The sequence below is a fragment of the Zingiber officinale genome, chromosome 2B, assembly GCF_018446385.1.
Source record: "Zingiber officinale cultivar Zhangliang chromosome 2B, Zo_v1.1, whole genome shotgun sequence".
NCBI lineage: Eukaryota > Viridiplantae > Streptophyta > Magnoliopsida > Zingiberales > Zingiberaceae > Zingiber > Zingiber officinale.
In genome coordinates this window covers 150,238,707-150,263,173 of record NC_055989.1, presented here as the reverse complement: position 1 = coordinate 150,263,173, position 24,467 = coordinate 150,238,707, and the positions used below count along the sequence as shown (strand labels likewise).

Sequence of the window (24,467 nt, the reverse complement as noted above, 5' to 3'; positions counted from 1 at the left end):
GGTCGGCGCGGCTCTCGATCTTTAACGACGGAGCTCGTCGACGCGGATATTTATAGCCGGTCGGCGCGGCTCTCGATCTTTAACGACGGAGCTCGTCGGCGCGGATATTTATAGCCGGTCGGCGCGGCTCTCGATCTTTAACGACGGAGCTCGTCGGCGCGGATATTTATAGCCGGTCGGCGCGGCTCTCGATCTTTAACGACGGAGCTCGTCGGTCTTCCGCTCGGACGTTTATAGACGCCGGCTCGTCTCTTGATTTCCCGGCCGGAGGGTTTATAGACGCTGGCTCGTCTCCCGGTTTCCCGGCCGGAGGGTTTATAGACGCCGGACCGTCTCCCGGTTTCCCGGCCGGAGGGTTTATAGACGCCGGACCGTCTCCCGATCTTTAACTGAGCTTGCATATATAAACCTCCCGGCCGAGCGGCTCGGGGGCCTTCGGATAACCAGCCGTTTGGCTATGAACACAGAATGCCTTGGGAATAATTTGTTTCCTGCAACAAAAGGAGTACAGCTATTTTGAATTTACACAAAATAGAGCAACAGCGCACCTCTAACACAGCTCTATATGGCTGAAGGTGATTTGCACTCCAGGGCCGGTCCAGCATCCGACCTTCCGCATCCTTGAGGTAATAAGCGCCCGAACGGAGCTTCTCAACCACTTCAAAGGGTCCTGCCCAGGGAGCTTCCAACTTGCCGACCTCTCCGACCGGCTTAACTTTCTTCCAAACTAGGTCGTCTACTTGAAAGGCTCTGGGGATCACGCGCCGGTTGTAGTTCTGTCTCATACGTTGCCGGTACGCCATCAGCCGTACGGACGCTTTAGCTCTTTCCTTTTCGACCAAGTCTAGCTCCATGCTCCTCCGTTCGGCGTTATCTTCATCATAGTTTTGCACCCGAACGGACTCCACCCCAACTTCAATCGGGATGACTGCTTCGCCTCCATATACCAAGTGAAATGGAGTGACGCCCGTTCCCTCTTTTGGTGTCGTGCGGAGAGCCCATAGGACGCCCGGCAGCTCGTCTACCCAGCTGCCTCCTTCATGGTCGAGCCGAGTCCGTAAAATTCTGAGAATCTCTCGGTTGGTTACCTCGGCTTGACCGTTACTCTGGGGGTATGCCACCGATGTGAAGTGCTGCTCGATGCCATAACTTTCGCACCACTCCCCGAGCAACTTCCCCGTGAATTGACGTCCGTTGTCGGAGACGAGTCGTCTTGGGATGCCAAAGCGGCAGATGATATTTTGCCATATGAACTTTTTAACCATCTGCTCGGATATCTTTGCAAGTGGCTCAGCTTCTACCCATTTTGAGAAGTAGTCGACCGCCACCAATAAGAACTTCCGCTGCCCGGTAGCCATGGGGAAGGGTCCCACGATGTCCATCCCCCATTGGTCGAACGGGTAGGCCACAGTTGATGCTTTCATCTCCTCTGCCGGTCGGTGGGACATGCTGTGATACTTCTGACAGGATAGACAATTTGCCACGGTCCGGGCAGCATCCTTTTGAAGTGTTGGCCAAAAATACCCGGCTAGCAAAATCTTCCTGGTTAATGACCGTCCGCCTGGATGTCCACCGCATGAACCTTGGTGCACTTCTCGAAGGATGTACTCGACATCTTCCCAGCTGACGCATTTTAGGAGCGGACGGGAGAAGACCTTCTTGTAGAGTTGATCTCCTACGAGGGTGAATCGACTAGCCCTTCTCTTCAGTAAATGAGCTTCTCCCCGGTCGGATGGGGTAGCTCCCGAGCGCAAAAACTCCACAATAGTTGTCCTCCAGTCGCTCGGGTATGTGATGCCCTCCATCCGATCGACATGTGCTACTAAATATACTTACTCGATCGGCTTCTGAGAGCCGACCGGGGATAACGCGCTTGCCAGCTTGGCCAATTCATCCGCGACTTGATTCTCCGCCCGGGGGATTTTCTGAATAATCACCTCCCTAAAGTTGGACTTAAGTTTTTCAATAGCCTCCACGTAGAGCTTGAGCCTTGTACTATTTATCTCGAAAATCCCTGAGATTTGCTGAGCGGCCAACTGGGAATCTGAATAGAGGATGACCCGGGCGGCTCCAACGTGCTGAGCGGCCTGCAATCCAGCAATAAGGGCTTCATATTCTGCTTCATTGTTGGTCGCTCGGTAATCTAGCCGGACGGAGAGCTGCATCCGCTCTCCTTGTGGGGACAGCAAAACTATGCCAATTCCGCTCCCGTGTCTAGTGGACGACCCATCCACGAACACTTTCCACACAGCTTCAGGTTCCGGGTCCTGCACCTCTGTCACGAAATCGGCTAAGGCTTGTGCTTTGATAGCCAAACGGGGTTGATATTGGATATCAAATTCGCTTAACTCGGTTGTCCATTTGATGAGCCATCCGGAAGCTTCTGGATTTAAAAGCACTCGTCCCAACGGGCTATTGGTCTTGACGATAATCGTGTGCGCTAGGAAATAAGGACGAAACCTCCGAGCGGCAAGGATCAAAGCAAAGGTCAACTTCTCGAGTCCGGTATAGCGGGTTTCAACATCTCTCAAGATATGACTAAGGAAATATACAGGTTGCTCCTTACCTCCCGACCGGACTAACGCCGATCCCACAGCATGCTCGGTTGAGGATAAATAAATGTGCAACGGCTCGCCGACAGTTGGCTTGGCCAACACAGGTAGGGAATTTAAGTACGTCTTCAGTTCTTTAAAGGTCCGATCGCAGTCTTCATTCCATTGGAACTTTGTAGCTTTGCGGAGGATTTTGAAGAACGAAAGGCTCCGGTCGGCAGTCCTGGAGATGAAGCGTGATAGCGCTGTAATCCGACCGGTCAGCCTCTGTACTTCCCTCATGTTTCTGGGCGGTGGCATGTCCTGAAGAGCCTTCACCTTGCTAGGATTAGCTTCAATACCCCGTTCAGTCACAATATAGCCCAAGAAACGTCCTCTTTTGGCGCCGAACAAACACTTATGAGGATTTAGCTTGACCCCATATTTTCTGAGTGTATGGAAGGTTTCTTCCATATCTTTGCATAAAGTGGCCGCTCGGAAGGATTTGATGAGGATGTCATCTACATAGACCTCCAGGTTGTGTCCGATTTGCTCGCGGAAGACCCTATTCATCAATCTTTGATATGTTGCTCCGGCATTCTTCAGTCCGAACAGCATCATCGTATAGCAATACGTCCCGTCCGGTGTAACAAAGCTAACTTTTTCCTGATCTTCCGGGGCGAGCGGCACTTGATGATAGCCTTGGTAGGCGTCCAGCATACATATAAGCTCGCATCCGACTATAGAATCTACGAGCTGGTCGATTCGGGGCAAATGGTAGAAATCCTTCGGGCAGGCTTTGTTTAGATCTCTGAAGTCGATGCATACCCTCCATTTGTTGCCCGGCTTGGAGACGAGCACCACATTGGCTAACCAGCTTGGGAATTGAACTTCCCGTATGTGGCCGGCCTCTAAGAGCCTTTCTACTTCCGCTCGAATGATAATATTCTATTCGGCGCTGAAATCTCTTCTCCTTTGTTTTATTGGCCGAGCGTCCGGCCGGACGTGAAGCTTATGTTGGGCTATGCTGGGGGAGACACCAGGCAGCTCATGCGTCGACCAGGCGAAGACGTCATGATTCATTAAGAGGCATTTGACCACTTCTTCTTTCTGTTCGTCCTCCAGGTCGGCGGCAATAAAGGTTGTAGCCTCCGATCGGCTCGGATGGATCTGAACCTCCTCCTTTTCATCATAAATTAAAGCAGGAGGTTTCTCGGTTATGGCGTGTACCTCGATCCGCGGAGCCTTTCGCGCGGCGCTGGATTCGGCTCGGACCATTTCCACATAGCATTTCCGAGCGGCTAACTGATCTCCTCGTACTTCACCGATTTTGTCCTCGACCGGGAATTTGATCTTCTGGTAGAACGTTGACACAACAGCTCGGAATTCTCTTAACGCCGGTCGCCCCAATATTACGTTGTAGGATGAAGGGGAGTCGACCACCACAAAGTTTGTTGTCCTCGTTCTCCGGAGCGGTTCTTCCCCTAAGGAGATAGCCAGTCTTACCTGTCCAACCGGCAGAACCTCATTGCCCGTAAACCCGTAGAGGGGGGTTGTCATGGGCAGCAGCTCGGCTTGATCGATTTGTAGTTGATCAAAGGCCTTTCTGAAGATGATGTTGACCGAGCTGCCAGTGTCAATGAAGATACGGTGGATGGTGTAGTTGGCTATCACCGCTTTGATGATAAGGGCATCATCATGTGGCACCTCAACTCCCTCAAGATCCTTGGGCCCGAAACTGATCTCGGGTCCGCTCGCCTTTTCTTGGCTGCAACCCACCTCATGGATTCTGAGCTGCCGAGCGCTTGCTTTTCTCGCCCTGTGTGAATCTCCTCCGGTCGGTCCACCCGCAATAATATTGATTTCTCCCCGGGAGGTGTTGTTTCTGTTCTCCTCTTCCCGAGTGGACTGCCTAGGTCGCTCATTGGACCTTCGAGAGCGATCTTCATGCCTTGGAGGGAAACGCTGTTCGGGAGATCTCCTATATGTTCGCCGATCGGACTCTTGATGCCGCTGCCGGCGGTCGGGTGAAGGCGATCGACGAGGGCCACCCCGTCGTACGGGATGGGTGATTGAAGGCAAGCCCCGACAGTTGCGGGTGTTGTGGGAGTCAGTATTATGGAAAGAGCAAAACATTGGGGTCCATACCCTCTTTTTCTTCATCCTTGGCCGCTCGGCCGCTACCTCTTGGACCACCGGGGACTTCGCATGATGTGCCCGGGATGCCTCAACTCTTGGTCCTCTTGGTGGCTGATGGGCAGCGGGTTGCTTTCGTTCGGCTTGGGCCGGACGTTCGGCATGAGTTCCCTTCCGTCGGGCAGCCTCCGCCTCTTCCACATTTATATACTCATTCGCCCGGTGTAGCATGTGGTCGTAGTCTCTGGGCGGTTTGCGAATGAGCGTGCGGAAGAAATCCCCTTCCGCGAGGCCTTGCGTGAATGCGTTTACCATCGTCTCCGAGGTGGCTGTGGGGATGTCCATCGCTATTTGATTAAACCGCTGTATATACGCCCGGAGAGATTCTCTTGGTTCTTGTTTGATGGTGAACAGGCTGACGCTTGTCCTTTGTTAACGTCGGCTGCTCGCAAAGTGATGAAGGAATGCCGTTCGAAACTCCTGGAAGCTAGTGATAGAGCCGTCTGGCAACCTCCGAAACCACCTATGTGCAAATTCCGATAGAGTGGTGAGAAATACCCGGCACTTTACGCCATCAGAGCACTGATGCAAGGTGGCGACGCTGTCGAACTTCCCCAAATGATCGTCGGGGTCGGTCGTTCCATTGTAAGCTCCGATCGGCGGTGGTGTATAATATTTTGGTAACGGATCTCGATGTATGGCTTCTGAGAATTGTCGGTGAACCTGCTCGGGTGGTGCGTCCGCTCGGGGAGCTTTGCCCTTCCTATGATCCCGAATGGGAGGCTCATCGGATGAAGATCCTTGCTCCCCGTGGGCGGGCGCGATTTCTGGGGAAGTACGGAAGAGAGCCTGAGGGAACCCTCCCGTTGAAACATATTCCGGGCGATCTACCTGCGCCGCCCGGCCTGCTGAAGCCGAGGTTGTTTGCTGTTGCGCTCGCTCAGCTTGTGCTTTCTCCTTTTGCTGCGCCACTATCTGGGCCGCCCTCGCCTCAACTATAGCGTCAAACTCTTCTTGTGAGAGTGCCACGGTACGTAGTCTTCTAGCCTTGTCCATTGCCTCTGCTCGGATGCAGGTGCGTTCCCACAGATGGCACCAAATTGATCCTGTCCGAATCAGAAGTCAAAGGACGCTGGGGACGTGGCGCTCCCTGCTGGATCCTCGAGTGCTCCGGCGGACCTGCAACAAAATCGAGCCGGGAGGGGTGTCCCGGCGACGGCCATCCGACGCTCAAGTCAGGCGAGGAATAACAAAGAGGTTGCTTCAGAGATTCAAAACCAGCGTACCTCCGGTGAAGAAATGGAGGCCTTATATAGACCTCTCGAAGGAGCCTGGGCGCGCCAATCAAAGCAACCACCTGCTTTCGACCATGCCCAGGTATGGGTTTGTCAGAAGGGCATCCATAAGGCCATACCGCTACTGTATCAACCTCTCCATGATGTGACGGCGAGATCCTCCATCGTGCAATCTTGTGTACGGCATAATCATCAGACATGCCTTTGCTGACATCCCATATCCCGAGCCGAACGAATAGGCCGCTCGACTATGTATCCTCGCCCTTATCCTGGACGAGCGGACCACCCGCTCGGCCCTTCGGTCCCAGCCGGGCAGACACCCGCTCGGCCATTCAGTCTTCCCGCCTTGGCGTCGGAAACCCAAGCCCATGGCTGGGTTATCTGTGGCTTCGCTCGGACCTGCTCAACTGCTCGGCGCGGCCATTACCCGCTTAGTCAGCCCTCCATCTGTCCTCAGGCTGGGACCCTTCAGGAAGTGGGTCCCCCATTCTTGCCGTCGGATCATATATATATATATATATATATATATATATATATATATATATTGTTATACCCATTTTACGATTTTTTGAGGGATAGTGTTCCCGTCGTTATACCATAAAAAATGATTGGCTCACCCTGAACATTTTTTACCATTGGTCTTATAGTGAAATGGAGAGAGTAGATATAGGGGGAGAGATTTTATTTTCCAAGGGATTATTTCATCGATTCCTACTCTCAGGTGATAATTTATTATCCAAGTACCAACTCGGCTATGTCCTTAAAGGCAGGTAGCGATCTATTTATTAGAGTCGTCAATTTGTGTTGGGTATATTGGATTGATTTGTCCCGTCAAACAATTTAAGTAAATTGAGTTGAAATTTTATCAACTCATTTTAAGACGGGTGACTCATGCAGGTCAGCTCGAGGTGGCTTGGGTTAGCTCGCCAGTTAAGAATTTTTTTTCTAAAATTTAAAATTAAATGGGTTTGAACCACCTAATTCATAATAATTTTTAACTTTTCTATATATTTTTCAAATATTTTGGTAGGCTCGTGGATTGGTCGCCTAACCCGTAGCCTTCAACCCATCTTAGGTTATGGATTTTCCAATCCATCATGATTGTAGACTGGTTGTCCCCCGATATGACAATTTTTTAGTGGTCGGCTCGCCCCGCCATGGATTGGCTTGTTTGACAACACTATTATTTGTAAGTACTCCGTGATAGTTTTTGATATGATCAACAATGTTAAGTTAGGTCTTGTGTAGTTTTGATACTTTGTGTCTAAGTGTACATGAGTTTAAGAACATAACAAGTCGAGCGAGAGGACGCAGTGAGCGAGAAAGATGACACGAGGAGAAAGTTGATGGATTTGGTGCATCCGAGGGATGATGAGAGCTGTGGAAGAGTACACCGGTGGACGAGAAGGATGTGTGCGACCCATCCGAGGGACGAGAAACCGGGAAAAAGACTGCTCAAGGAGAACATTAGAGTTGAGTTTAAATGAACTCAACTCTAGATGACCGAACAATCACCCAGGCGAACGAAGGTCAAAGAATGGTCAACTTGGAAGTTGACCATTGTAGGCACCTAGATTGTTCCAGGCACTTGGACTGGGTGGCCATGTCAAAAGACCCATTGCTAAGTGGACTCCAGGCGCCTAGATGGGGAAAAGTCATTTAGAGTTATTGGCTAAAATGTTGCCAAGTGGTTTAACCTCGATGAAGTCCAAGCATCTAGATTACTTCCAAGTGCTCGAAAGTACTATGTTAGCAAACGATCACATCGAGAACAGTGACTATAAATAGATCTTGATGCTTGAGATTCAAGGGAGGACACTTATACTTTCAATTCTTAATTCTATTTTAAGTATGTACTATTAATTATTGTAAGAGGTTACTCTGCCTTCAATGAAGGAGATTTTTAGTGTACTTTCACTACTTTAGATTAGCAATCTCCCTGATTATAAACTAAGTAAATTTCTAATCTATTACTTTTATTTTTATATTATTTATTTTGATTAATTAATGTGTGTTCCTTGCGAGTTCCCCGATTGTAAACCGAGTAAATTTCTAGTCTCTTACTTCATTTTTATGTTATTTATTTTGATTAATTAATATGTGTTCCTTGCTGAATTCGAAAGCAAGAGAAGTGTTAACTTCGCATGCAGGGTTATTCACCTTCTTTTAGCTAGCCTATCTGATCTAACATTATTCATGTGGCAAAAGGTGACTCGCTCACCCCAAGTACCCACTTATCACCTTCCCCATAGCGAAATAAAAGGAGTAAATCACAATAACCGAGTAGTTTCTTTAGATGGAATAAATTTTATTTTCTAAGGGATTGTTCGTTCGGAGATTCGATCTCTGCTCTCATGTGACAATCTACCATCCAAATACCAACTCGGCTATATTTGTAAGGGCGATAACACTACTATTTGTGTTACAAAAAAGTAATATCGTTTATCCTGAGCAATCAGTATTGTCGACCCCACAATTAGATACAGATAGATAAATCAAGTATTGAGCAGACTCCATGTGGAAGAGTACTTTTTTTTTTTTTACAATTTTTATCATGATTCAACTCTTGTCTCATGCGGTAAATCTATCATATATGATTATCGGCCCGATTAGGTCATGGTCTAATTATTATTTTACAATAGTGATAGTAGTCTAATTTTAATAACAATTTCATAATCACAGGGAAATAGTTAATTAAAAGTACTAGATGGTTGTGATTTCACTACGATCGCAAGCTTCATCATATATTTTTAATATAGGTAAATATCTTCCTATATGTTAGTCATTGTTCCAAAGATTAGTAGTCGTCCATGATTTACTTCCTTCGTGTTAGCCTTGGGACGGATTGACGGGATACTGGGGGCGAACGTATTTACCTTTTGTGATCCTCATATATTTTTAATATTAAATAAATAATCTTTCTTAATTTATTTATCAGGTAAATTCAGAGTATAAATCATGCATACAAAAGTCTCTTTAAATGCTTAATCATTATGCCACACGTGTGAGCAATTTGTTAGGTAAGAAACTTATCCAACTTTTAAAATTCTGTTTTCGGTCAGAAGGCATATTCCACACATCACCAAAGCTAGCCATCGCTTACTTCCTAAGCAAACACTAGTGGAAGGATTTATGGACATATTTTTATATTGAATATTTATTTATTTATTTTTCTCAATTTAAAATTCAAACTCTTTGTTACTTTCACTTAGGAGTGTCTCACATGAGTTAGATCGGATTCAGATTGGGTTAAATTTTTTTCATATAAAAATATTTTAATTTTTAAAATTAAATTTAATTTAATCTAAAAAATCTATTAAAGCTTAAATTTAGATCAATCTAGTGAATTCGAGTCAATCATTAATTTAAATCAACTCGAATCCGATTTAAAAATCTCTAATTCAAAAATCCTCCAATCTAAACTAGCCTGAATTTGAAAATCTCCCACCCAAATTTTATATTTTTGGATCTAACTCAGGTCGGATTAACGGACACCCCTGCTTTCACTCTCTGCCCCCACCTTAAATTTTGCCCTTTTATAAAGCACCCTTTTGGATTAAATTTATAAACCCCACCCCATCGACGGAAGCTTCCACGCAACTACTTAATTTTTTCTCTTAAATATTCACCTTCCTCTATCAAGGTAAACAAGTATGTAAAGAAAAAGATTTATTTATCTTTTCTTTTCACTTCCTCCAAAGATAATTTTCTATTATTGATTCCTTTCTTTTCCTCATCCATAATCTAAAGTAAACATAGTTAATCAAACTTTTCTATCAGCTCTCAGTAAAAAAAGGATAAAATTTCGAGAAGTCGAGACTTTGCGATTGGTATAATATTAGGAAAAGTAAAAAAAAAAGGATATTCTTTATTTCCATTATAGTAAAAGATCATTCTAAAAATATTATTATTGTAATATCATGACTATAACTATTACAATATAGAATTAAATTACTCTAATTTAGTTAAAATTATCACATATAGATTATCTTAAAATAATATATTTAACTTGGTCAAAAACTCAAAATAGTTTTAATATTATTATATATTTTTTAAAAATAAAATAATTATTTTAAATATAGAGCAATTGATCTAAATTGTTTATATAATTATGATATTAAAATAAAAAGTAAATTTATGAAAATACAGTGCAACGTCTTTTTAATATATATATTTTTTGAAAATAGAATGTAAAGATAATAAAAATAGAAGATAAATGAATTAAAGTTAAAATGCTACTTTCTTTAAAAATTACTTTATAATTACTTTTTATATATATATCTATATAAATGCTGATGTTAAATTCGTATTTATCATTTTATGAAGGGGCATATTTGTCAATTAGGGCTGCAAAGTCAATACAAGTCATGCGGCTGTTCTAGTTTAATTCGTCTTCTCGTATCTTTTTCCGATTCCAATTCCGATCCCAATTTCTACGACGAAGAGGGTGGCGCGGGAGCTCCGCGGTCTCTGCTGTCCTCTCCTCTTCGCTCTGCTCACATCCTCTCTTTTCATCACGGAGATTTTCTTCTCGTTTCTCGCGTCAGTTCCTCCTGACTCGAAGATTGCTCACCGCCTTGATTTGATGAGTTGCCGGACGAGATCCCGCCTGCGGCGAAACCTTTAGTTCAGCCGTTCGGTCTCAGGTGCTCTGAATTTTCATGATTTCTGTAATTACGGCCTTGTTGCAAGTTTTTTGGTGTGTTTGAGTCAGTCGGTTACGGCTTTCTCGATCTTTCTTTTGCTTGAAAAGGGACAAAGGAGTGCTCTGCCTTTTGGAGTTTAAGTTCGTCTTCTGTTAATTAGTTTTTATTTACTGAAAAAATTGGATTTTTGTAACGTTACGCCGACTTTCTTTAGGATTTCAAGTTGAAATCTGCGTCCTCTTCTTCTTATTCTGGATTCATCGTCATGCCTAATTTTGTCTCATGAGACAAAATTTTACAATCTGTTTGCTAGGTTAAGAAAGTTGCAAGTCCATCAGATAATTTCATGTCCTGAATTTGAGGCCACATTCTACTGGGTCAGCATGTGTTTTGATCAATGATCTGAAGCCGTGTTTATTGTTTGGGTTTTTTATTTTTGAGCTTAGGACCGTCCAGATAGTTAATTCATGCAATTCACATTCGTTTAGACTGGTGACAAAATATATCAAATGGGTGAAGCTTGTTTGTTCGTGAGAAACTTCTGGAATTGCTTTCTTTGTTCAAGCTTTGGGTTCAGCACGTCAGGCAAATTCCATAAGAGGCGGTTCACATTTTTATCCTATATGACACCATTGATTGTGCTTATTTAGGGGCATTTTTTAAAAAAAAATTATATACATTGTTCTTGTTCTCATTTTACTTATTTTTTTTCTATGAACATGTGTAAAGACGGCTGATATATATTCTATAATTACATTAGTTGAATTGATTAAGGTTGAAGTTGTGAAGCGCAGAGAGGGACCAAAGGAAAGTTTAGATAACATAACCAAAAGTGTTTTAATAGCTCTAAATATCACTATTAATATATTCTTTCTTAAAATTTACTAGAGAAATTAAATTCATATAGCTGTCCGCAAAAAGTTGGGACTAACATGGCTTGATGAATTTCTTATTGTAATTATCATGATAAAGCATGGTTCTAATGATTAGCTTTTGATTCAAGTATAAAGGAGGTGATTATGATTAAGAAATTTCTTTTGGCTCTCACAAAGGGGTCTCAAATGTCATGCGGTAGGAAAAAATTGTCAGATCCAATAGTTCTTGGACCGTTAATTAGTAAATTTATTCAAATGACAACTGTATAGTCGGATTTTGATGATTTTAATGTATATGAATCATTTGTTATTCATTATTGCTTAAGTGGAGAGAGTCTTGAATAATTATATAAGTTGTACTCTTTCATCATTCGTTGTTTTAAATCAACAATGCTCTTCTTTTACACAGTTTGAACATATTTTGTAGACTTATAGCTAATTTATTACATATTGGGAAATAGGTACTAAGTCACTGGTGCTCGAACCAATGGGGGTTGCCAACTCAAAGATTGAAGAAGAGAAAGCCCTTGTATTGTGCAGAGAAAGGAAACGATTTGTAAGACATGCTATAGATGAAAGGTGTTTACTTGCCGATTCTCATTTTTCTTATGTGCAGTCCCTCCGAACTACGGGAATTGAACTAAGAAAATTTGTAGAGCCTGAATTCCCTGCTGAATCTTCCATTTATACACCAACAGCAGCAGCAACACCTGAGCTTCTTGCTTTAACTGAAAAGTCAGTTTCCCACTTCTCTAACTCATCTCCGTCTATTTCACAACGTTTGGAGACAACCAAATCATTTTCTCCAGTTCCTTCTCCCTCCTCATCTGGACGCATTCAAATAAACCATATGAAATCAGGAAAAACTTCTGATTTGACAGTCAAGGAGAAACTTCCTACTTCAGTAACAGTCACTCTAGAGTCTTCGATTGATACTCCAAAGCACATCGTCTTGGAGCGTGATGAAACTTCATCCTTTGAATATCCACCAACACCTCCTGCAGCACAACCATGGGATTATTTTGGTCTTTTCCATCCCACCGACAGCCAACTTTCCTATAAAAGTGGGGGAGGATTAAATCATGGTTTTGATAATGCTGATGAAATTAGACATCTAAAGGAAGAGGAGGACATACTGGAAGAAGATGGAGACAGAGCTTCTACAAATGAAAAAAATGACCTAGAGTCAGAAGATGATTTTGATCAACCAACCAAAGAACCCTTGGTACAAATTTACAAAAACAGAAATGTCATTTTGGAACAACAATTAAGAAGTGAGTTTCCAGTCATACAGCCTACAAAAGACATTGTTTCCAAAGCTAATCATCAGGATGGGGACAATGTGAAGCACACAAATGGTATATCTGAGACTTATGAAACTCCTGAAACAACCCCGACAAAAACAGCACCTCATGTGGCTGTGTTTCCTATTAATGGGAAGACCACAAAGTCTGAACCAGAAACTAATCATGAGACGAGAGATTTTGTGACATGCATAAAAGAAATTGAAGAGCTATTTCTGAAAGCTTCTGAATCTGGAACTGAAGTTCCTAGGATGCTGGAGGCAAACAAAATGCAGTTTCGGCCTCTAGTTCCGAAAGAAAGAGGTAATACAATTAATAAGTCAAAGTTTGCTTTTACACATGAAAACAACACTTCAACCATTGCTAGAACTTTGGTTGACATGCAATTTCAATCTGCTCGTACATTTAAGTTTTGAAGGTCATTCCTTAAGTATAACTAGTATCTTTGTAGCTTGGTTACTCCTTTAGTTGGTTTATTCTTTATCTTGGCACAAAATTACTAAAAAATATATAAATCCTGTGTGTGCCATTTGAGTTCTTTTTAAATGGCATCTTCTCCATCTTAATTGAAAAGTAAAATTTTTGATATGTTTTTATATGCAGCTTACAAATCAAAGGCATCTGTATTCCTCACAACCTGTTTCACTTGTTGTACAGAAGAAGCACCTCATCGTCCAAGTAGGTTCATGACTCTACTTCACTTTCTTGTGTTTTTATACTTTTTGTTTGATATTTTTCACCTCATGTAAGTTTAAATTTATTTTACATTGAATAAATCAACCTTTCTAGTAATTATCTTGTTTGTTCCAAAGCAGGCAGAATTGGTGAACTATAATTTTAAATGTGGTTTAGAACAATAAGTTCTTTAGCTGTTGGATTTCTTGTTTTGAGCTTGTAAAGAAAATTTCGCAAACGATACAATTTCTAACATCTTGAGTTTGCATTGCAGTTGCTGCTGAAAATGATATGAAGTACATAACATGGCCTAGGTCAATGTCATCACTCTCCTCATCATCTAGGAAATTTGTTGGCCCTACAGTGAGCAATGATATTGATGAGCTGGGAAGCAATATCTTCCATTCATACATGAATTCAGGTAGCCATGCCTCGACATTAGATAGGTTATATGCATGGGAGAGAAAGCTTTATGATGAAGTCAAGGTTGGCTGTTGCTCGAACTATATACTTTATTATTTGTTTTCAGCCTATCTTAATTGGCTATGTAGGCAGTTAAACTTCGAATACTGACAATGTGTAGAAGCTAAATTGCTGCTCCTGATCACTGAAGAACATTTCTACAGTAGTTAGCACAGAATAACAATTTTATATTTCTGTAGTTTCTAATTAGTTCTAAGTGCAACATTGTCAGTTACCATATGGATACATTTTCTTCCTGCAATCACTAAGTTATATTGACAGTGTGCTGCTAGTGCTTTCTAACTTCTGTCAGAATCTTGGTATGCACTATGCATATATATGTTTCTCATCATATGTTTATAGGTGGAATACCATATACTTCTTTAGTATATAATTCAATGCATACAAGGACCTGGACAAACTTCAAATGCATTATTGTTATTTGCACTTGTTGGTTTTCAGATTGATATGTCCACATAGGAAAGATTGTGGAATCATATGGATGTCTGTTTAAACTGTCCTGTTGTCTTATTCAAGATTGTATCTTGTATTGTTTCCTACATCCTGCTAGAATATTTTTGCTTGATAAATGTTGCATTGTTTTCTTATTAGAATAATGATTAGCTATCTACTGTTAATAACTGCCTTCCTTTCCACATATTTTGCTACTCATAATGATTTTCTTCACATCTAGAAATACAATTTTGTTAGTTGATTTTTCTTAAAGAGAGTTCAAAACAGATTTCCGTATTAATTTTTCCTTCTCTACAGAAACAAATCCCTGTTGCTCTGTTTCTGGAATTTAATATTTGCTCTGAAGTTCACCTTGTTCATGCAACTCCCTACAACATCACTCTTTAAGTTTTTTTTGCTTTGCTTTCCTACAATGTTTCTCCCACTCCCAAGTTCAGCTACTTTTTTCTTGCAACATAATGCTTATTGTGTTTAATTTATTGCTATCTGAATACAGCATCTAATTTTTTTGTTTTATTTTATGTCATATCAGGCAAGCGGTGTCATACGAAGGGAGTATGACATGAAGTGTAAGCTGTTGAGACATAAAGAGTCTGTAGAAGATAATCCAATAAAAATTGATAAAATCCGTTCTTCCGTTAAGGACCTTCACTCAAGAATTCGTGTTGCTATCCAGAGAATCGATTCAATATCAAAGAAAATCGAGGAAATAAGGGATAAGGAGCTTCAACCACAGCTGGAGGAGTTAATTGGAGGGTATGATTTCCTATTATCTCGTCAATTTTGTATTCTCTATGCCTAAACTTTCACCCAATATATATGAACCTCCTATTTTATGTAGGTGGTTCCTCATTCGTTTGGTTGACTTTATATGTTATTTTTGCAGCTTAATAAGAATGTGGAGAATGATGCTCGACTATCATGGCCGCCAATACGACATTCTATTATTAGCTAACAACAATGGAACCACCAAAATTTCAGTTCGATCGGAACCACAACACCATGCTATGATTCTTGTGCATGAATGGAATTCTTTGAGTTCAAATTTCACACAGTGGATGTCAGCACACAAAGCATACCTTACTGCCATCAATGGTTGGCTACACCAGTGCATCGACTACTCACTAAAACATAGCAGGTCATCCAGGAGGAGGCGCCAACAGTTCTCTCCAACACGATACACACCTCCGCCAATCTTTGTGACTTGCAAAAATTGGTTGCTTCTGCTACCAGATCTTCCTGTCAAAGAAGTGGTCTCTTCAATAAAAGATCTTGTGAACGTGATCTCGCATTTCTTGCCTAGCCAAGAGAGTCATGGTACTTCAAAGTCATCCTTCTCGTTACCACACAAGGCAGTACAAAACAGATTCAGAGAAAATAATCACTCAAATCCATCCTCCGTCGATTGGAATCTAAACTATGATCAACTACAATCAGCTCTCACAATCTTCCTAGATAGGCTGAAGACTTTTGCAGAGTTGTCAGTTACAAAGTATGAAGAACTACAAACCTCAGTCAAGCTGGCTCGAGATAATTACGAAAGTAGTCAGTTTAGATCGTGAAGTTGGTAGGAGCAAGCTGCACAAATCCTTTGGAGAAGCGTCATTGGTAATTAATTCTTTAAATAAGTTAATTGGTAGTCTGATGCCTTCAAGTATATAGCAAGTTTATTTTGCCTTCGACTATTTGTTTACCTTTTTATTCTGTTGCCTTATAGCTTAGAATATTACATTTTACCTTAGTTTGCAAAATAAAAATAAAATCTCTCTTTCTTTTTTTTTTGTCAACACATAATAGAGAGAGCACTGTTGTGAGAGTTCAGAAAGGCAAACTGTGAATTTTACCTTATATTTTGCTCGACGAATTCTCAAATCTAAAATAATTTTGTTTCTCATGTATACTTATCTTATTTTCTTCTTCTTTTGCTTCCTATTGTCATATAATCTAATTGTTGGCATTTTGTGTTGTATGTTCCATTGATTATCATTTATAGAAGAACATTATAGTTACAGTTGTAAACACCACCTCGCTTATCCTATGGTGATATCCTTATCACATTGTGATCATGCTCCAGATGTTACATAAAGCAAACGAGATCTCTACAACATCAACTACTAAGTTTTATCCCATTAGACGGGGTTGGCTACATGGATCCTTCTATGTTTCATCATTTATATTTAAATAAATTTTATCTTGTTTTATTATTACTAATCAAGTCTTTTTTATCTTCCTCGTTTGATGTGCATATTTGTCATACTTTTACATCGTCTAATTGAAGCATTTATTTGTCGTCTAAATTCATGTCTATATTATCTTAAACGCATTTCGGAGTTTTCCTTCAATAGTTGTAACTCTGACTTTCACTTTAATATTTTCATTTCTTATTATGTCCCTCATTATATGTTCGTACATCCATTTTAATATCATTATCTCTGCAACTCTTATCTTCTATTCATATGCCCGAGTCATAGTCCAACACTTGCCTCCATATAACATAGCAGATTTAATCATCGTTTTGTAAAATTTTTGTTTAAGTGTTAGAAGTATTTTACCATCACATGTCTACCCAAGTAATATGCCAATATATCCTCTACTCACTATTACAGGTAGGTAAAATGAAAAAAAAAATAAACTATGAGGCACAAAATGAAAATTTGTCTTAGTGTATTTAACTTTTGTGGATTGGAAGGCTACTTATTAGTGTTCCCTCTTCTGTATATCTTCTGGTAATTATAAAAAGGGGTTTTGTGATATTCATAGGAGCAGTTCGATCGGATCACAATTGTGGAAAATGGAAATCTACGACGGTGTCAAGAATAGATCATAAAACTGCAACAAATATCTTCGAAAACATTAATCCTTTAGTGTACTTCATGTTCTTATGATCAATCACTTGTTAGACTTCCTATCTTGAAGTTTCTTTGTTCTTAATGGCCAACTCACCAGCATGTGAAGGGTGAATTATGCGCAAGTTCACAAGCTTTATTTTGCTATTTCAACTAATAAAATTATCAAAAATGTTTAGTTACTAATGGATGAGTTCAAAATTTTCGTAAGATTATCTCATCAGTGAGGTTTAAACTCGTGGATTTATAGCTTTTTGTGGTTAGGTTAATGCTCATATAGGTAAGATTTGTGTTGAGTGGTGATGAAGATCGGAAATGTTCAAAGAAGAAATGACAGAAAGAGGTGCTGGGGAACATGGAGGAAAAATCAAAGAGGAAGTTGATCGAGGGGCCCTGATGGGAACAAGATATTGTTGGATCGTAGACGTTCGATAGGGGGGGGGGGGGGGGGAATATCGATTAAAAAAAATTATTGAGAATACGCAGCGGAATAAGTAAAGCGAAAAGGAAATGACACAAGTAATTTTTTACTTGGTTCGGAGTCTGTGTCGTCTCCTACTCCAAGCTCCGTACACAAGGGTGCTTTCAATGGACAATCACTAATAATTCGAAATGTAGATTACAAAACAAGAATTATTAGAGAATGAAAGAACCGACAATAAACAAATTACAAACAAACTAACAATTTATCGGAGAGCTTTAGCAGCGTCGCAGGAGCGCAGAAGAGCAGATCGTGAGTTGTTTTGTTGTTATCTTGAGCTTCAGCCTTTACCCTCCTTATATAGGAGGTTTAGGGCGCTTGGAACTTCCAGGGCGCCCTGAATATGACGTAGCCGACCCAACCAGGATGCTCCACGTGGCGAAATGACGTTGCGGATATATTTTGCATTCCGGGAGCCTGGGTCCCTCTCGAGCGCTCGGACCTCCGAGCGCCCGGACCACTCTTTTCCAGAAATCCCTTCTCCTGCACAAAAGAGTTAGTCTGAGGCAAAATGCAAATAATATAATCCTGCAAAACAAAGTGTTAGCACAATTCAACATTAAGCAGCAGAGTATTAGCTAGATTTCGTCTCCTCGAGACCGAAATCTAGTCACGATCTCGACTTAGAGATCCGAAATGGGTCTAAGTCGGATCGACGCCTAATGTTCCCTTACTGGGAACGCGTTCTCACAGTCACTCTCCTCCAGTGACTTACCTTCATTTATCTGCCAGACGTCCGATCAGCCCTTCGACCCGTCTGGACTTCGTGTCAGCTACCTGGTCAGCCCGCCGACCTAGCTGAGCTTCCCTGCAACACTGAGTTAGCACAGTATTAACAAAATTAAAGTATAACCTAGGGTTACATCCTAGGGTTGTCTAGCTTCACTCACTAGTACTTCCATTGTCTGGCTTCACTCACCAGGACTTTCTCCACCTAGCTTCACTCACTAGGGTCTGTCTTCACTCACCAGGACTTCCTCCTCCTAGCTTCACTCATTAGGATCTGGCTTCACTCACCGGGACTTCCACCACCACTTCCACCACCTAGCTTCACTCACTAGGGTCCGACTTCACTCACCGGGACTTCCACCACCTAACTTCATTCACTAGGACCCCGCTTCACTCATCGGGACTTCCACCACCTAGCTTCACTCACTAGGACCCCACTTCACTCATCGGGACTTCCACTTTGCCTAAAGACTAGACTTCTCTCTCCCAAACATCAAGTCCTGTTTGGGTCAATCCTTGATCATATCAAACATCGAAACCCTAGAGGTCAATTGCACCAACAAATATGACCGCCGTGACTATGGTGTAGAGGAAGAGGAGGATCTTAGTGATGTCAAAGAAGAAGCTTCCTATCGAATATACTGCATCGATCACCAGGCAATGGAGATGAAAGTTAGCGATTGGAGCCGGGAAGGATGGGTCGGCAGCACTCTCATCGTCTATTTACTTACGATCATGCTATTCTCGAATCGTAAAGGCTTGAAGTGAACGATCCAAAAGAGCTGGTTAACAGATACAAAGTAGAAATTGTTATCATTCTTGAACCAAGAGTTCGCGAAGTCGCGGTTGACAGAGTCGAACGAGCTTTTCTGCACTGTGCCATTACTGATTGTTCTAACATCTCTGATGTCGTGAATGCCTGTGGGTGATTTTAATGGCATTGCTAGCAATGAAAAACAGGAGCAGCGGTGGTGAATTTGGTCCTGGAATGCAGCTTTCCGACAGAGGTTTGCCCAAGAGGATGAAAGTTAACTCAGAAGATTGTTGGATCCATTGAGCAGCTACACTAGCAGAGTGGCTTGCTTATGACCTCACGGTTAGGTTATCGCAATCTAGTGGTTGCTACTAGCCATAAGATTACAGTGGCCATTTAACTATTAAAGAAGAAAATCATCAAAATGAAAATAGATAAAAGATTATATTAAAATTTAGATCTTTCCCAGGTTTTCTGTCTGCAAAAGCTCCATTTCTCTTCATGCTTGCAAATTTCATTTACATTTAAGATATTCAGTCCTCATCCTTTTTTATTTCCTTGCTGCTTTCATCTTCGTCTTTAGAGTTTCCAGCAACAACGTTTCCAACTTTCACATATTTCTCCTTGAACTTCTCCTCCCAGTCATGCAGGACTTCTAGCTCAGCTTCACTAAGATCACTCAGGTCGCTATTGAGATCGCGAGGGTCGAAAGACATAAGGGCCAGGGCTCGGCTTGTTTCCCTTCCGGCAAAGAAAGCATAAGGTCCACCAGGACCATAAAACAACCTTAAGGAAGAGAAAACGAAGTATAAATAGTTGAACACTACAATGGAAACCTGATTGATGGATTCTATAAAAGTTTTTAGTGCATTGTTTGGATACTTGGCTCTTCAATGAAAGATGTAGGAAGGGATTCAGCCCTAGAAAACTTGATATACTCAATCTAGAAAACATTAATTCAAATAATTGCAATATCTATGGTCTACCAAACATGTGTTTGTTAGAAAAAGAGTTATTATCTCTTGATGAAACACCGTAGGCCAAAATAAAAATAAAAAGAGAAATTCACAGAACAGCATATTTTTGGTAATCAGATCAACCGAACAACTTTGCAACTTCAAAAAAGAGGACATAAAAGGAATAAATCTCTATATGAAAGGTTGGGCTTCAATTCACCAAGAGGTTGCCTCAGTGAGTTGTGTATAGTAAGCAAGCGGCAAAGAGATAATTGAATCATTGCTTATAGATAGAATGAACCTTTAAAGACGGCTATCATAATTGACTGCTTAGGTTCGAAGAGAAATTCATTGTAGAACTAAAGAATAACAGATGGAACAAGTGAATAAATACCAGAGATGCTCATACTATGCTAAAAACTTGTGCGTACCGCCTCGCAACATAACAGATTCTCTAAATCAGACTAATTATACTATGGTATGCAGTTATATCTTTACATATGACTCTTTTTGGATTGGACTAATCTGGCATTTCACAGAGAAAAATTGTTTAGCATGTAAAGGTTTATCACATACTTGAAATTCATGTGACGAAGATCAATTATAAACAAATATACATCAGTCTAAAGTTTACAATAGATGGTATACAAATATAAGAACTCTCTCTATTAGGTATTGTAGATATCATTTTAAGTTTAAAAAAAACAAAAACTAGTAAAAGTGATCATTGGATGAAAGACACGTCTGAAGAATCGACTTGGCCAACTTGAGGCAGCATGTATTCGAGTGAAAAAGAATTGAAGCAATTGAAAGTAGTTGGATCTGTTGCTGACCATGTGAAACTCAGAAGTGAGAAACTCATTGGGCAGGCAGTCACTCCAAGGACCTATAAAAGGCAAAAGACTCCAACCATTTGACACATAATGAACCTTATGCATGGCAGCAAACAATTATATAGCTTGGACACTCTCTATCTCATTTTGGAACATCTTAAACCTTAACCTCATTTAACTCCATCTCAACCCATTAACTAATTCGTCTAGCCTAAGCTCCATTTTACACCTCAATTCCTAGTCTCATCCAAGCCTTCAACCCCTAAGATAACTCGATCGAACCACAAACAATTGGAAAGAACTGACGAATCCAATACCCTCACTCACCCATTTCAACTGAACTGGACTCAACTCAGGTAGATGCCACTAGACTTGATCCCAACAAGTGTGATTCCACCCTGCTTAAGTGCTTAACTACCTCAAACCAGGTTTGTTATCAAGGTCAAATTACCAACCATAATCTACTGTAAAATTACCACAACACCTGCAAGTGTAGGTGCGAGTATACAAAGAGTTCCCTTGATGCATAAAAACTCCCAAGTTCCAAGAGCATTGACTTGGATCATGCTAAAATGTCATCATCTTACTTCATTTAGCCATTCTGTCTCAGTATTGAGGAGTATAACTGCTAGATCCACAGAGCAAGCACCAACTTCACTAGATAACTAACAGAGGCAAACAAAAAGGATAAGGAAATGATTGATTAATTTCTGTATATGCCAAATTGTTGCCTTCCTATCGTTGTCGAGAAATATAGAGCTAGAGTTTCGACAAGCAAATCGAAAGGGGAAAAAAGGAGTTCATCTTAAGAAACAGGGTACCTTCCAATAGAGACGTCGTAAACCTGACCCTTGATCGCCACCAAGAGGGGTTTGTTGGGGTCGGATCCGTCGTACGCCTTCAGGTCCTCCAAGGTGATGTCCCCCAGTTGGACAGGTTGGGGCGGCGGCGAGAACGCCTCCGGCGGCGGAGGCATCTGCGGGGCGAGAGATCTCTTGGCGGCGGATTCTTCGTCAGGGTAGACGAAGAAGGCGGAGACGAGGCGGTAAGCGCCGACCATGAGGGCGACGATGGTGAAGAAGGCGGCGGGGGACAGGCCCGTGTAGGAGTCGATCGCCGCCGCCAGCGACGAGAAGAACGCCATGGCGAAAGAGAGAACCGAAGACGAGGCGCGACGCGACTCGAAGTGGGAGTAGGTGAGGCGTGGGAGTTGAGCCCAGGAGATGGATGGAAAGGTCAAGGGTGTGAGATTTTGTAAGCGGGAAGGAAGAGAGAGAAAAAAAATTACCAGCTCATCGCCCTTTCCTGAAAATCGAATGGTAGATATCTCTCGGCGACAATTAAACACTCGCCACATAATGTCAGGATCAAAATTTATATCTCCCTTCGTATTTTATTATCTATATTAATTGTTAGTAATTATTTATAATTTATTTTTTAATATTGATTTAGGGATGAATTAACGAAAGTATTGTTGGACCCCGTGATAGTTTTGATGTGATCAACCAAGTTAGTTAGGTCCTGCTGTGTTTGATCCCTGTGTCTGAGTGTGCAGGAGCTTAGGAACACAGGAAGTCGAGCGGAAGACGCAGCTAGCGAGAAGGACGGCACGGGAAGGGAGCCGACGGGCTCGGTGCGTCCGAAGGACGAGAGAGCTGCGGAAGAGTACTCCAGTGGGCGTGAAGAGCGTGCGCGGCGTTCGAGGGATGTTAAGCCAAGACGGAAGGCTGCTCGAAGAGAAGGCCGAGAATTGGGTTCGGGTGAGCCCTATTCCGGTTGGCCGTAATCACCCAAAAGAACGGAGCATCAGAAGCTGAAGAAACCAAGCTGAAAAATGAAGCTGCCAGCTTTGAGGCGCCTCCAGCAGGCTTGGAGGCGCCTCCATCATGAAGGCGCCTTCAATCCTGTTGAAGGCGCCTTCAACAGGTCAGATTTGACCGTTTGCATTGCGGATAAAGTTTTATCCGTTGACCGAACTGGAGGCGCCTTGAACCTTGTTGGAGGCGCCTTGGACCATCGGGATAGACTTTCCAGGAGCTATATAAAGGCCCCTGGAGCTAGGAATTCAACAACAACTCAAGCAATCAATCTGTAATCAATTCCTAGCAACTAAGTGAGCGTTCTAAGTGTAAAAAGGCTTCTCCGCCTACAGTAAAGGAGATTCTGCTAGTAGAGCTTTTCATCGCCCTGGATTAACAACCTCCTTGGTTGTAACCAGGTTAAATTCTGTTTCTTTTTCTGTCTCCTTAATTTAGTTGTTATTTTATTGATGATTTAAATTCTGAGTTGAAATCCGAGGAGGGTATAGTTTGCTTTTGTTTCAGCAATTCACCTCCCTCTTGTCGGTCTCCGCTGCACCAACAAGTGGTATCAGAGCCTGATCGCCTCAGAAGGACTAACCGCCAACTGAAGCACTACGATCAAGACGATGGCCGGAGCGAACATCCATCCCCCGAAATTCGACGGAGACTTCGCCACATGGAAGCGCAAAATGGAGGTATTTTTTAAAACCGAATTTGACATTATTTTAATAATGAAATATGGCTATGCAGTTCCGAAAGACAAGGAGGAAAATACCTGGATGAAAAAGGAGCAAGCAGACTTCGTCGCTAACGGAAAGGCTGAGTTCCACCTACTCACCGTTCTACCGCCGCAGGAGGTAAATCGGATCGAAAGCTACGACTCCGCGAAAGATCTCTGGGAAAAATTCCTGGAGCTTCACGAAGGCACTTCCGAAGCGAAGCTAGCGAAGCGCGATATCCTCCGGAACCAGTTAACGAACCTCCGGATGAACCAAGGCGAGAAGGTAGCGCAACTCCAAGCGAGAATCAAGGAGCTAATAACGCAACTAACGAACCTTGGAGAAGAGGTAACCAATCGAGATTCCATCCGATACGCGCTCAATGTCTTCCCGAGAACTCTAGAGTGGGCCTCCTTAGTAGATGCGTATTACATCTCTAAGGACTTCGAGGTAAGTACTTTAGAACAATTATTTTCCACTTTTGAACTTCACGAATCTCGAGTTTCAGAACCCAACGGAGCAGAGAAGACAAGTCAGAACATTGCCTTAAAGGCAAAGATGAACAGTTCTGACTCCGAAGCCTCAGTCGACGAATCCGAAGTGGCACTACTGGTAAGACGCTTCAATAAGTTTTTTAGTACTAACAAATTTAAATCGCAGAGGCATCATCGAAAGAAGAGGACGGTTCGTTGCTACAACTGCAACGAAGAGGGGCACATCAAAGATGACTGCCCAAAGCTAAAGAGAAAGGAGAAAGAAAGGGTAAAGTACAAGAAGCCAGAACCCTCCAAACATAAGAACCTAAAGGCCACGTGGGATGATTCGTCATCCTCCGAATCGGAAGTCGAAGAATTTTCGGGACTAGCACTGATGGCCAACCATCAGCTAGAAGAAACGTCCAGCTCAGAGATGAGCATCGACGAAGGGGGAGGAACGTCAGAAGAAAACT

At 42.2% G+C, this 24,467-nt stretch overlaps 2 protein-coding genes across 4 annotated transcripts; one reads left to right on the top strand and one right to left on the bottom strand.

The window, feature by feature from the left end:
- Window positions 1-10,359: 10,359 nt before the first annotated feature.
- On the top strand, window positions 10,360-16,296 carry LOC122047825 (protein ALTERED PHOSPHATE STARVATION RESPONSE 1-like). Of its 2 annotated transcripts, none has more exons than XM_042609326.1 (6): window positions 10,360-10,608; window positions 11,945-13,090; window positions 13,391-13,465; window positions 13,737-13,948; window positions 14,931-15,154; window positions 15,285-16,296. In XM_042609326.1, exons 2-6 carry the CDS (start codon window positions 11,971-11,973, stop codon window positions 15,958-15,960), a joined length of 2,307 nt encoding a protein of 768 aa, XP_042465260.1. In that variant the 5' UTR covers window positions 10,360-10,608; window positions 11,945-11,970; the 3' UTR covers window positions 15,961-16,296. The 2 variants fall into 2 exon arrangements, with proteins under 2 accessions (XP_042465260.1, XP_042465261.1); XM_042609327.1 differs by lacking the exon at window positions 10,360-10,608 and having other exon boundaries at window positions 11,945-12,062; window positions 12,140-13,090.
- A 1,531-nt stretch (window positions 16,297-17,827) lies between these two features.
- On the bottom strand, window positions 17,828-22,276 carry LOC122047824 (probable steroid-binding protein 3). Of its 2 annotated transcripts, none has more exons than XM_042609325.1 (2): window positions 21,819-22,276; window positions 17,828-18,208 (listed from the first exon to the last, which is right to left on the bottom strand). In XM_042609325.1, exons 1-2 carry the CDS (start codon window positions 22,139-22,141, stop codon window positions 18,022-18,024), a joined length of 510 nt encoding a protein of 169 aa, XP_042465259.1. In that variant the 5' UTR covers window positions 22,142-22,276; the 3' UTR covers window positions 17,828-18,021. The 2 variants fall into 2 exon arrangements, with proteins under 2 accessions (XP_042465259.1, XP_042465256.1); XM_042609322.1 differs by lacking the exon at window positions 17,828-18,208 and adding an exon at window positions 19,630-19,994 and having other exon boundaries at window positions 21,819-22,237.
- Between the last annotated feature and the right edge of the window lie 2,191 nt (window positions 22,277-24,467).

Bases quoted from the DNA above. Each gene is read 5' to 3' on its own strand.
- LOC122047824 (XM_042609322.1), bottom strand. From the start codon at position 22,141: ATGGCGTTCTTCTCGTCGCTGGCGGCGGCGATCGACTCCTACACGGGC. The intron at 19,995-21,818 runs GTACCCTGTTTC...CTCTTCCTTAAG, and splicing joins TACGACGTCTCTATTGGAAG to GTTGTTTTATGGTCCTGGTG.
- LOC122047825 (XM_042609326.1), top strand. From the start codon at position 11,971: ATGGGGGTTGCCAACTCAAAGATTGAAGAAGAGAAAGCCCTTGTATTG. The intron at 13,466-13,736 runs GTAGGTTCATGA...TTTGCATTGCAG, and splicing joins AGAAGCACCTCATCGTCCAA to TTGCTGCTGAAAATGATATG. The intron at 15,155-15,284 runs GTATGATTTCCT...TTATTTTTGCAG, and splicing joins CTGGAGGAGTTAATTGGAGG to CTTAATAAGAATGTGGAGAA.